Below are 12832 nucleotides of genomic sequence, written 5' to 3' on the forward strand. Positions count from 1 at the left end.
GCCCCTGTAAATTATGGGGGTCATTTGCTGAACATCCCACAGGTATTTTGTAAGGAGCGCTCTACATTTATCTAATGAAAATATTACTACATCCAAAAATTGAAACTGGAAAATCAAGACAGTAATATTCCTTCTTTAATAAGAAAAGATGAAACAATGTTTAAAGTAATAACATTTGTTATTTAAAATGCAAATATTTGATCCCTGCATCCATGTGTTTGGTTCAGATCAAACTGTTTTCTTAGGAAAAAAAGTGTGTATTTAGGGTCCTCATGAGATGAAGAGTTTCTTGAAAAGTTGTGTCTCTGTAGAAAGCAAACACAGAAGCAGTGTCTGTTGTCCATCCGAGCTCTGCTGCTAACATCGTAACAGTTGTCTGCAGAGCCGCGCTTAGGGCTCAGGGTCTCCGAGTCAGTCTTGGCGGGTTCTGTCCACTGCGCACACAGCAGCTTCCAGCCTTGCAGCTGGGCCAGCCTGCCTGGCCTTCTGCCCACATTCCCTCTGTTACCACACAGTCTGTCTGTGGCTTGTGGGGTGTTAGCATGTCCCCTGGGCAGCAGACAGTCAGCCTCTGAGGGCGACACGGAGCAGGGAAAAGTCTCAGGTGTAAGCACAGAAGAAGTCTCTAGATAGCAGACACTGATCTTCCCTTAAGAAATAAAATCTTTACAGAATGCTAACCAACAAGACAGACAGACCCTTGGCCAAACTAAATGAAAGGCAGAGAGACACTATCCAAACCAGCAAAATCAGAAATGGAAAGGGGGACATAACAACAGACACCAAGGAAATCCAAACAATCATTAGTCTTACTTCAAAACCCTGTATACCACAAACTGGAAAATCTAAAAAAAAAAAAAAAAAAAATTAATATTTTCTTGATAGATACCACTTACCAAAGTTAAATCAAGATCAGATAAACAACTTAAGGAGACCTATAACCCTTAAGGAAATAGAAGCAGTCTCCCAAATAAAAGAAGTCCAGAGCCAAATGGTTTTAGTGTAGAATTCTACCAGACTTTCAAGTAAGATCTAATGCTAACACTCCTCAAATTATTCCACAAAATAGAAACAGAAGGAACATTGCTCACTTTGTTTTTTGAGGCCACAGTCACCCTGGTACCTAAACTACACAAAAATTCAATAAAGATAGAAAATTTCAGACCAGTTTTCCTCATGAACATTGTTGCAAAAATACTTAATTATTTGCAAGCAAAAACAACCATGCACAGTTCCCTTGTCCTCCAATGACAAAGGGAGGCCCTTGGTACCACTTAATATTCTGCCCTCCCTTGCATTGACTAAAAACACATCTTCATGAGTGGTTCATATGATGGGCATCATCAGATCACAGGAGCTATGAAAATTCTGACAAATAAGAAATATTCCCTTAGGAGAAAGGCTAGGATGAAAAGGGATTTTAAAAGTAAAAATCAGAAGAAGACAATGCAGCCACTCCTGATGAGACCTGATTAGTCTAAGATCAGAAGGAAGGAGAGAAAGACCTCTCCTATCAGTGGACTTGGGGAGGGGCATTCGTGGAGGAGGGGGAAGCGGAGGGAGAGTGGGATTGGGAGGGGAGGAGGGAGAGGGCCATGGGGGGATACAAAGTGAATAAAGTGTAATTAATAAAAATTAAAATAAAAAAAATTTTAAAAAAGAAAAAAAGTAAAATTCAGATGGGCCTTGGTGACGCTCTAGAGCAGCCCTCAGCCTGATGGTCAGGACCCTTTGGAGACCGCATATCCCATATCCCGCACGCCAGATATTTGCATCATGGTTCATAACAGTAGCAAAATGACAGCTCTGAAGTGGGGACAGAATCATTTTAATGGTTGGGGCCTCAGCCAAACATGAGGAACTGTACTCAGGGGCCGCAGTGTTAAAAGGGTTGAGGACCACTGCTCTAGACCGCGCTGGACCCCTGTAGTCCCTAGGCCAGGAGATGACACCCACAGCCCCCCGCCTGTCTGTGTCAGCGTGTTTCTGGCCATAGCCTGGTCCATATGCTTACCCACCACCCCTTGCTGCTCCAGGGTTCAGCCTGCACAGCTCAGTCATTGCACCTAAAGCCTGAGATTCTTGCTGTGTGGCCCGGTATGAGGGTCTTGCTAACACTCAGCCTGTCTGCTCTGTCCCTCACACTGCCAGGATCTTCCTCCAGGCCCTTACTCTCAGTCACTGCTGTCCGGAAAGACTCCTTCAGCGCGCCAGACTCTGCCAGCCTGCTGCACGCCGTCGGTGTCTACATTTCTGAGGGCAGATCCCTATCTTCCTTTCATACACTCGAGTATTAATCTTGAAAATGCGCTCTCTTCCACTCCCTTCCCCCGCCCTGTCCCTCCCTCGTGTGGTCGAAGGTTTCTAACATAGATAACATGCCCTAACACACCCGAGATGTCCCTGGGCTCAGTTCCCCCAGGCTGGCGGACTCCTGTCCTTCGGCGGGGCCAGCCTGTCATGGTGGCCATGGATTCTCATTGGCTACGCCCCCTCCCCATATGTCAGTCCTGGGTCACCTCTGTCTGACTGACGGATCTGGAAGCATCTTCCCTGGTGCGGTGGCAGCACACTGCTGGAATTGGAGCCCCACCTGCTGAGAATCGCTCTGGTTCTCCAGATTTCCTGGGAGCGGCACACTGGAATGAAGTTCTGCCTTCTCTGTAGACCTAGTTATGCTGTGTAAATGTGTTTTTGTTTTAATTCCAGGTGTGGGATTTTAGTTGGGCTCTAGTTTGTCCACAGCTGGTAATTGTCACTTGTGGGGTGGGGGTGTGGTCTTTGCCAGCTGGTAACGGCCTTCTCCGTACAGCACGGAGAGGGCCGTGGTTCAGGGCTCTGAGAGTAAAATGTGAGAGCTGAGAAAGAGAACCTGTGGCATTCAGTGTTGGCGTGTGGCGTGGAGCACTTTAGAGAGACCAGAGGTGGTGTGGCCTTTGGAGCAGACAGACAGGTGCAGCAGCGTAGAGAAGCCTGCTGCTGTGGAGAAGCCGGCTGTGCCGTTGATGGAGACTGGTACAGAGCCTAAAAGAACCGTAAACAGCCAGGAGATGTCAAGACGCCCCCTCTCCCTGCTAGCCTTCTCTCTCCCACATGAGGGTTGGGAGGTTGGAAGGGAGATTGAGGCCTAAACACCCCAAATAAAGTAGTTTTTAGAAGAGTGCTACAGGGCACACTTCCTGTCTCCTGATTCTCTGTGTCTCCCCATTTCTAAACCTTGCACTCAGCTTGTTGCTTTCCATCCTTGCACACAACTAAAATACTCTGTGCTCTGGATGGCCCTGGTGTCCTGTCCCACACTCCCCTTTGCTTCAGGACCTGCAGATTGCCAGGCCCCACTCTGAGTAAGCACCTTCTCTCCATAGTCCCCCAAACTTTACAAACAGCACCTGCTGGCCCTGCTTGGGAAGTGCGTCTGTGTGGCCACTGACTCAAGTTCCCAGAACCACCCTGGCTGAGAACTAGTCTCCTGATGCTGCCCACAGCAATCCTCTAAACTGTAAATCTGTGTGTGAGAATTCTCTGCTCACGAATTCCAAAGAAGTCCATCTTGTTCAGAACAAGAAGCCCAACTTTTTATAGATAGGCAAAACGCTGTTATATATTTTAATATGATTTACTGTCGTACAGATTAGTTAATGCCAAATTTAAGGACAACATAATTGATAACATATCTGATAAGACATCATTGGCTCATAGCTTAACTAAGAAACATAATTAGTTTATTTTTATGAAGACTAATTAATATAACTCACTGTTAAACTAAAATTTACATTCTGTGACTTCTGTAATTTCTGTTTTGTTTTTTAAATTAGAAGCAGTATTGACTTGTTGATATAAGATGTTCAATGCCCAACTTGGCTCCATCCTAAAGACAAGAACCTGACAGCTCATTGCTATGCAGATCTTTATACTTAATTTACTACATCTTAAAGTGTGAATTTATGGGAATTATTTATCTTTGGTGAAGCAAAGTGTATACCGCAGGTGTGGCTAATATTAGGCAGAACTCTACCACTAAACTGTATCTCCGGCTGACATGAATCTACTTTTAACTGAAGCGTGTACACACACACACACATCTGTCTCTCTGTCTGCATGTATACACACACATATAAATATACATATATATGTGTGTGTGTGTGTGTATGTGTATGACATGTGGTATTTTAATCTGTTTATACATTTTGTAGGTTGAAATAGGATAAACATGTTTATATAAACATTTATTATTTATTCATGATAGAAACTTTTAAAATGTATTTCCCTTGCTTTGGGAAACATATTCATTAGTGTGATCTGCAGCCACTTCCCAGGGCTATATCTCATTTTATTTTTAAGATTTTTTTTTCTATTTTTCTTTTCTTGAAAACAGTTTTATCCTGGTTTACCCCTTAAATCCTCCAAGATCTCCCCACTGCTCCTCCCACCTGAATTCACACCCTCCCGGCTCTTGTTAGAAAACCAAAAAGTCAACTAGGTGGGTGTTGGCACACACTTTTAATCCTGGCAGAGGCAGGCAATCTCAGATCTCAGGGAGTTCAAGGCCAGCCTCTTGTAAACCTAGTTATGGGACAGTCAGGGCCGCACAGAGAAACCGTGTCTCAAAAAGCAAAACCAAGAACAAACTCCAAACAGGCATATAAAGAACAATAAGATACAACGAAACCAAGCAAACCAGAATGTGACAAAACAAAGAGAAAAAAAACAAACAAACAAAGAAAAAGTGGGAGAAACACATGTAGAGGCAGATATCTGCACACACACTATTCCCATAAAAACAGAAAGCTAGAAGCCATCGGAGATTGGCAAAGGAGATCTGTACGGCTTTAAAATACTCTCCTAACAGCACCCCTTCTCAGCACTGGAACCACATCTGGCCCGGAGCGTGCTGCCGCGGCTCACAGATAGAGCAGCAGTCCTGCTGAGTTTCCCTCTGGCCCCTTTGGTTCTTACATGCTCTCTGCCTCCTCTTCCACAGAGGCCCCTGAGCCCTGAGGGCGGGCATGGTACAAACCTCCCACTTAGGACCGTAAACTCCCTACAGAGCCTGTAAGAAAACGATGGCACCTGGACCTGCACCTCTCTGCCAGCCTCCCCAGCTCTGTCCTGTCGCGTCACTGTCTCCTTTCTCAGTCCATCCACATGGCAAGCACACAACCCTGGCACCTTGTTCCTCTGACTAAAACACTTCCTTTGGGTATAGACATCACATTTTCCTCGTTCTTTTAGGTCTTTGCTCAGATGCCATCTTACTAGAAAATCTGGTCCAGAGACCACCTCAGTACTGCTCCACCCCCGTGTGTGTGAGTGTGCGTGTATGTGGGCATGTGTCTCTGTGCGTGAGTGTATATGTGTATATCTGTGCGTGTGGCGTGTGTGCATGTGTGTGTCTGTGTGTGTGTGATTCAGTATTCTTCCTCTGTTGAACAACAACTTGCAAGGGACTTGAATTCTGTAGCTTTAGGATTTACTGTGGGTGTTTATCAAAGGCTGTTGAATGATGTATTTAATGACAGACAACTAGAGATCTGTATCTGAGAATATGAAATGCTATTGCAGTAAATATATCTGTTTAACCCTAGAAAGATTGTGTGGCTGGGAAAGGGGGGCCCTTGTCCCAGTTGCCTTAAAGGGAAGCTGTGCTCCTGGGATGACGTTCATTATCTAGGGTGATGTAGACTCCCGGCAGCTCTGGCTAGCCACCATGTCCAGGAGTCTTAAGATAAGATGAGGTCGTTGTCCAACAAAACTCTGAGGAATGTTATACGCACAGACTTCATACTTTCGTGGGAGAATCCTGCCTGCTGCCCTCTAGGGGTCTGTGGTGACTGCTCGGAGGATTTCTTTCCATCTGAGCCCTCGGGAATAAGAGTGTAGCTGCTGCTCTGCAGGTCAGGTTGTGTTTCTGTGATACCCACTGGACCTGTGGGCGACTTCCACGCCAGCCGTTAAGACCACAAGACTTGAGCTCTCTGCCCTGTCCCCATATGCGGACACAATGCTGAACATTCAAACCCTGTAGGATGTGTGGGTGAAGCAAGATTCAGTGATTTTCACTAATCCCGCAGGTCAACCTCAGATTTCTTTAGATCATGCTTCACTATGTCTATGTGAACCATTTGGGAAAGAATTTGAGTAGAAATAGTTCATAATCTCTGTGTCAGAGTGACCTTTTTTCTCTTCTAAACTCCTAGATTTAACTCATTCCTGTTATGACAACTTAAAACTTTTCAGCATAAAAAGAAACGTATGATGTGTAATGGGTTGTTTCTAAATGCTCATGAGTGCTGCTCCTGTCCTTATAGTAATTTTCCAGTTGAGAAAAATAAAGTTTATCCCATAATCTTCTTGGTAACTGTATTTGTCCATGGAATGACTCTGCCCAGCTGAAGAATTGGGAAGTTTTAGACTGTTATTTTTAGGACACTGTATCACCTCACCCTTTCTGCTGGAGTGGTTCCTGGCTAACTTTCCCATGAATTTTTAACCTTTTGCAAGGCTTTGCTTATGTAACAGGAAACAGGCTGTCGGGGACAAACAAATGCCAGCATATCAGGCGCACACGTAGTAGCAAATGATTTAGTTCCAGCTCTTGCAGCAGACTGATACATGCTCTTAAAGTCTCTGGCCTGGTATCGCTACACTAAAATAACACAAATTTAACTTTGGAAAGGCAAAATTGTTGATGAAGGCCATGATTTAATTCAGGCCACAGGGAAAATGCGCTTCTTGTAGGTGGACTCTTTGGTGGTGTCATGTCCTGGGACTGCGGATTTAAGTATCTCTTCGCCTTTTCTCCAACTCTCAAGGCTGGGGTAGTGTGCAAGCTCCAGGAGAGAGACGACATTGGACGTATCGAGCTGGTCCAGAAGCTGGCAAGAGAAAACTGTCAGTTTTTACAGACAGACAGAAAGGATCCGGAGAAGGCAGAACACGTAAGCCCTTTCCTCTTGGGGATGTTGGTTTGAATGGGTGGGGAAATGGTTCTGCTTGGTTGTTTGTAACTGTTTGAGATTTTACCTCTGCAAGTCATCCTTGGTAAATGTTGATTCTCTGAGCTCTTAAGCTGGTGGTTTTGGGGCTGGGCTTATAGGAGAACTCAGAACTAAGCCGTGTGGAAGTTTAGACAGCCACAAATGCATGTCCAGCATGTCTCTGAGTTGATAGCTCCCTGGTCGTACACTGGAAACCTTGTCCCATGAAATAGTGCAGAGAACACAGATTTGTGAAAGACTGTCCCAGTGCACGTTTGTGTTCACCTTGGCCATGCATCTCATCTCCAAAGGAATGTGTTCTGGGTCGGTAGGAACAGAGAAGCGCAGAAAAACAGATCCTAGCTGCTCCCGCCGAGGGCGGGTAGAGGTAGATGGAGACTGCCCAGTAGTTTTCTAAACGCTGTGTTCCAACAAGAGCGACATTGTGTGGAGACAGTGAAGGCTGGGGGAAAGGACAGGCTGCCCAGTCCCCTGAAAGCAGTTATTCAGCTGAGGCCTCAGAGCTAAGAAGACTGCCCTCAGGCCGGGAGACAATGCAGCTGCCTTCCCTGGCCTCCATTGTGATCCACTGATTGTTATTTGTGAGGCTTCACTCTACTGTCCAGGACTCCTTACAAAGAGAACAGTTCTCCATCTTTCCCTGACTGTAATTTTCCTTTCACATTTAACTTTCAAGCCCTTCCAAGGGAGAAGAAGCTGCTACATGCTTCTTTAGCCCCATGTCTATTGCTACAAATGACAGGGTTTTCCTGACCTCGAGCTGGGTTGGGACCTCCAGGGATAGCTGTTCAGCTTATTAACATGGAATGTTAGCGGTGTGACAGCTAAGCACTGTTACGGAGGCTACCTCAAGTGGCAGGAAAGCTAAGATCAAAGCGTTGAGTGTGAACTGCTGTTGGCTGGCTGTTGACTTCATAGTTGGAAGGTTCAGACCCCTTCCCTTTGCTGGCATCGCAGAAAATATCGAGCCCTTGTTTCGGTTGCTAGAGGCACCCTAAAGTTCGCCCGTGTCACAGCCTAATTCTTACCCATCACATCCTTGGAACATTTGTCTAACTTAATGTGTAGCTTCAACTTCTCAAGAGGCTAGTCCTGTGGATTCACTGTAATTAGGAGACCAACCGCTTTCATATGCCTTTTTCGAGATGCACCATGAGTCTTAGTGTTGGTGGTGTGAAAGTGTGCCCTAGTGTGACGGGAGGTGATTCTTTCCTAGTGGTTCTTTAAATGAAAGCTGCATCTCACGGGTAAGTGCAAATGAGAGTTACTGAGGTAGGCCGAGTTGTTCAGAGCCAAGTGCAGCCTCATACTGCAAGGACAGATGTAGGTTTCCAGCCATGAAGACGTCTGTGCTGTTCACGGGACCCTGTGGTGCCTTTGTTCTGTAATTATTTTCGTCTAGAATGTTATTGTCACAGCCAATAAGATTATAATTCCCTCCAAAGTGTGGAGATCTGGAGCTGGAGCCAGTCACTGGCACGGCTTTTAAAGGAGCCAGAAATATCACGTGTGAAGGTTTGCAGCTTGCTTTATTATTATTTTCCTTGCTGCTTTTAAAGTCTCTTAAATAGAACGGTGATGGTTTTGTAGTTTTGCTTGACTGTCGTACGGTGGATGCACTCGCAGCTCTGAAATCTTTGCGTCTACGAGGGAAGACAACGAATAAACACACATTGGAACTGCGGCTTTGCCCACTTGGATTACAGTGAGGAAGGGTGACGCTCAGGGCCTTTCTTTCTCACTGTCGAGTGTGTACCCGGCTGCATAGACGGACATGTCTGTGGGATCGCACGGCTTGAGCCAGTCAGCACCCAGAGCTGCCAACATAACGGAATGGCTGCAGTTAGGTTCCTGTATGCCTTTACAGTGGTTATCTAACTTACGTAAGATATAACGTTATCTAGCGTAGGGCCAAGCCTTCTGACTTTACTTTAGCCTTCCCTGCCTGGGAATCTGTTGGGACTTTTGCTAAGTTCGGTGTTCACCAGTTTCAGTTTCCCTGCAAGCCCGGCCTCTGCTCTTGCTAGTAGAGACTCAGTTGACGCTCCCATCACCAGAGGAAGCTGCAACTCAGCACTGGAAACCAAGTCCTCAGTCCTCTTATTTCCAGGGTAATGACCCAACCCTGCAACTGTGCAACAGATTTCCTTTATTTTGTCATTTTAAAATCCCTTACCTACTTCATCTACCTTTCCTGGCTGAAGTCAGCTAAGTAAATAGTGGCAGAGTTAGAATCCCAGCCACCTGCCGGAGTATTCTTTTCACTCAGCCTGTTCTCCAGTTGCAGAACTCGGGGTTCCCTCCCTCTCATGTGCCCAGACAGGAAAGTGATTCTGAGCATGGCATAAAACTTGGCAAAGCAAAACCCTGAGTCTCTTCTTGTCCTAATGTGAGCCTCTGGTCTGGGCACTTCCAGTATTTTCTTACACTGACAAATGCTATGATTATAAATTCATGCAATCATAAAAACATTTCACTATGTGCTTATGCCAAGGTATTTCAGGAGGAAAGACTTTAAAATGTTATTATGTTCCTCAGGAATCACTCAGCATAACTGTTGTTAACGAGCTATAGGCTACTTTGGACAGCACTCACTTCTAAGTGTTGATAACTAATATGGGGAGAATTAAACAGGAGGGTTAAATAGAACTGTGGCTTCTAAACATTGTGATGGGAGAGTTAGCATCCAGTCACTAGGTCTGGGAAGACCTTGCGTCCTCTGTAGGCCCAGGATTTGTGAGTCTTAATCTGCGGTTCTGTCAGTGGAGGAAGGGGCAAGCCAGAAGTCTGCACTTGGCTTGGAGGATGGCTGCTGGTCAGGGAGAAGGCTATGGCAGGGAAGAACATTTTTAGTCAGAGGAACCAGCAGTTGGTGATTCCTGGGGATTGGAAAGGCTGGGCTGGAAGGAAGGCTGAAATGCACTCGAGAAAGCCCCAGTAAGCCACGTTAGTTTAGACTTGTCTTTTTGGCAAAGGAAAGCCACCAAAGAAGACAAGTAACATGGGCAGTCATGGGCTTAGTCAGGTCTCTCTGGCTTCAGTTCAGAGGAGTGGCTGGGTAAGGAGAAGGGAAACGTTGGCGAGAACCTCACGAGGCCGCCGGAGGGAGCGGAGAAGGCGGCAGATGTTGAGAGCCGTGTAGGCATGAAGGGACAGAGCTAGGTAACCGCTAGCTGAGAATGCGTGTCCTGCTTTACATTAAGTAACTCCGGAATGCTGTTTGCTTTCTGAGCACAAAGTAGTGACAAGTGTGCTGTGCTTGTTTTTCATTGTGCTGTTTACTTTTGTCTTTGAGACAAACCTAACTGTGGGGCCCAGAATGGCTGGTCCTCCAGTCCGACCTGGAGTGCTGGGATTAGAGGTCCATGCCACATGCCGGGCCAGGGCTGCCCTGTCTGTCATCAGAATGCTTGTTCTCTTTGGGGCTTTGACCCCAAACCTTACTGATCTTGCTCTGTTTTCCTGGACATGGTGACATCGCCTTGGATCTTGCTGTGATCTGGTTTTCAGTTGTTAAGGGCAAATAGAGTAGAGCCCACACGGCCTCCTTCCAGAACGATCCGCTTGAACTGTTCTCGGCAGAGAGTATCTCTACTTATCTCCAGTGAAGGGTTGTTTGGCCAAATGTTGCTGTTTGCTGCAGTGCTCTCTGCTCTGCTCAGAAGAGGTCTCTGTTAATGTCAGGCTTACTCTTTTGACCTATGTCTTGTGAGTTAGTTTGACAAATACTGTTATTCTAGAATTTCTCTTCATATTCATTCATTCACTAAACTTTTAGTCAGTGAGATCATGGAGAAGTTAGAATAACTGGGTTGGCTCCTGTTCCTCATGATGTTAATCCGGTTGTGAAGAGAAGACCTTGAGTTGAATGGCAGCTCTCAGGACGGATGCTCTGAGAACACAGATAAGCTTGTGGGGGGGGAGGGTTACAGCCAGGGATACTGGATTCTCTTCTGGAGCAGACATAAAATTTGACCTGATTTTTAAAGTAAGCTTGGGTTGGAATTAAACAATTCTAATTGAAGCTTTTTCCAGTCTGACCATTTGGAAAGCAGAGGGTGGTGGTGATCGCCACAGGGAGGTGAGGAGGCAAGGAAAGGCAAAGCTGGGAACTTGGCCGTCTGCAGTTAGTGCCAGGAAGGCAGATATGGTGGCATTTCTGTAGGTGTGGGCGTGGCCTCCTGGAATGCAGGTGTAGTGATTTACAGAGAACTGAAACCGCTTCTCTGAAGTGTGCTTCCTTGTGCATTGGCTGCACAGCAGTAGCTCCCAAAATGACTCCCCTGATTCCTACTTGCAGAAATGTGTGTAAGCAACTGTTGAGCCGGACTTTCCTGAGGGGCTTGGAACCTCCACCCTGCCTCTTCCCACCCAGTTTTCTTCAGTTCCTTTGTTAAGTCTGAGGACCCACCCCACTTCCTTCCTTCTGTAACTCACTCACGAGCTATGGGTGGGAAGGGGACTTGGCACATTCTGCAGCTGAATCTTGGCAGGGTCTGCTGCCTAACCCAGGAAAAGCTTGCTATCACTCCCCTGGACCGGAATTTCCTTTACTGTTTCCTGCAGCTTCATCCTGGAATTCTACAGCCGTCAAAGGGGCTCCTTGTCTAAGGACTGCTGAGAAGGCTCGGGGTAGTCTGAGTGCTGCTCTCTTGGCTTAGATACCCACTTCATTGCTGTTCGTTTGCTGTATTTAAACGTAGGGCTAAAGTAGGCTGGCAATGTTCACGCTCCATAAAATACAGAAAAGGAAAGGGTTTTGTCATACAGTTTATATTCACATTTGCACTATATTTCAAATAATCTCATCAGTATTTAAAGCTTTTTATTAAAATTATTTAGCCCAAAAGTACTTAAATGGGAACAGAAATTCTAGCATCATTGTTTATATTAAAAGCCAATATAGAAAAATTCAGATGCAATAGTTAATTTTTAACACCATAACTTGGCCATCTATAAAACAGAAGTCAGCACACTGAAATCGTGTTATTTTTCAAAGTCAGGTAACAAAATCCTGACTTTGGGGTTGGGTTTGTATTAAAGCTATCTTTTCACAGAAAATGGGCTTCCTTGCATGAATTATTTTGGCCCATTTTGAATCAGTATCAGTCTGGCCACAGAGTAACACAAAAGGTAGGAGATGGTAATTTTTCCTTGCAAGAAGTTTACAATCTAGATTTTGAACATAAGTAACAAAAACTCTTCAGTGCAGTCTCAATAATTCTATTCCACAGGTGTTGAGAATTCGAGCCGTTTAACGAGCAAATGCATTTCACAACTGTCATGTTCTGCCACCTATTTAGGAACACGGCCTACAAGTTTGATTCATTCTGTGCTTCTGGAATTCTGCACTTGGTTTTCCTCTCTCCAAATGGCAGCTAGACTGCCAGTGTGTCTCGGGGCTGGCTCCTGCTGTCTGGTGGAGCCATCTGCTCATAAACTGTTGTTTTAGGCTCTCAGGAGAAGGCCATGGCAAAGTCTACCCTCCCCCCCTTTAAATTAGCTTCAGTATTTTTAAGAGAGAGAACTTTTGTTGTTATGGTAGTTCTTATTTTCGGAATATGTTCATGTTTATTTTGAAAGCCAAGATAAGAAAGTGTATGCTGGCTCAGTTGATTGGTTTCTCAAACTACTGTTGTTATAGAATCTTTTTTCCATTCTGTGCAAGTATTCCATAAGTTTATTAGGTTCTTGTGAACTAAAATAGCCATATCATCTCCACCATGGCTAGGAAATAAAGATGATGGATTGGAAACCAGGTTCTTTTTCTTGGCTGTTATGTTCCTTGCCCACTCCCGTGGCAGCTCCTCCTAGAACCTTGGCTGTGCTATAAT

General features: G+C 45.4%; 1 protein-coding gene across 2 annotated transcripts in view; it reads left to right on the forward strand.

Moving 5' to 3' along the window:
- Rapgef5 (Rap guanine nucleotide exchange factor 5) overlaps positions 1-12832 on the forward strand; it is a 205551-nt gene that overhangs the window by 108433 nt on the left and 84286 nt on the right. For both annotated transcript variants that reach the window (XM_021642613.2, XM_060388290.1), the window contains one exon: positions 6813-6938. In XM_021642613.2, the coding sequence (XP_021498288.2) occupies positions 6813-6938 (126 nt within the window). The remainder of the gene's footprint in view (positions 1-6812; positions 6939-12832) is intronic.

Source organism: Meriones unguiculatus, chromosome 7 (assembly GCF_030254825.1).
Source record: "Meriones unguiculatus strain TT.TT164.6M chromosome 7, Bangor_MerUng_6.1, whole genome shotgun sequence".
NCBI lineage: Eukaryota > Metazoa > Chordata > Mammalia > Rodentia > Muridae > Meriones > Meriones unguiculatus.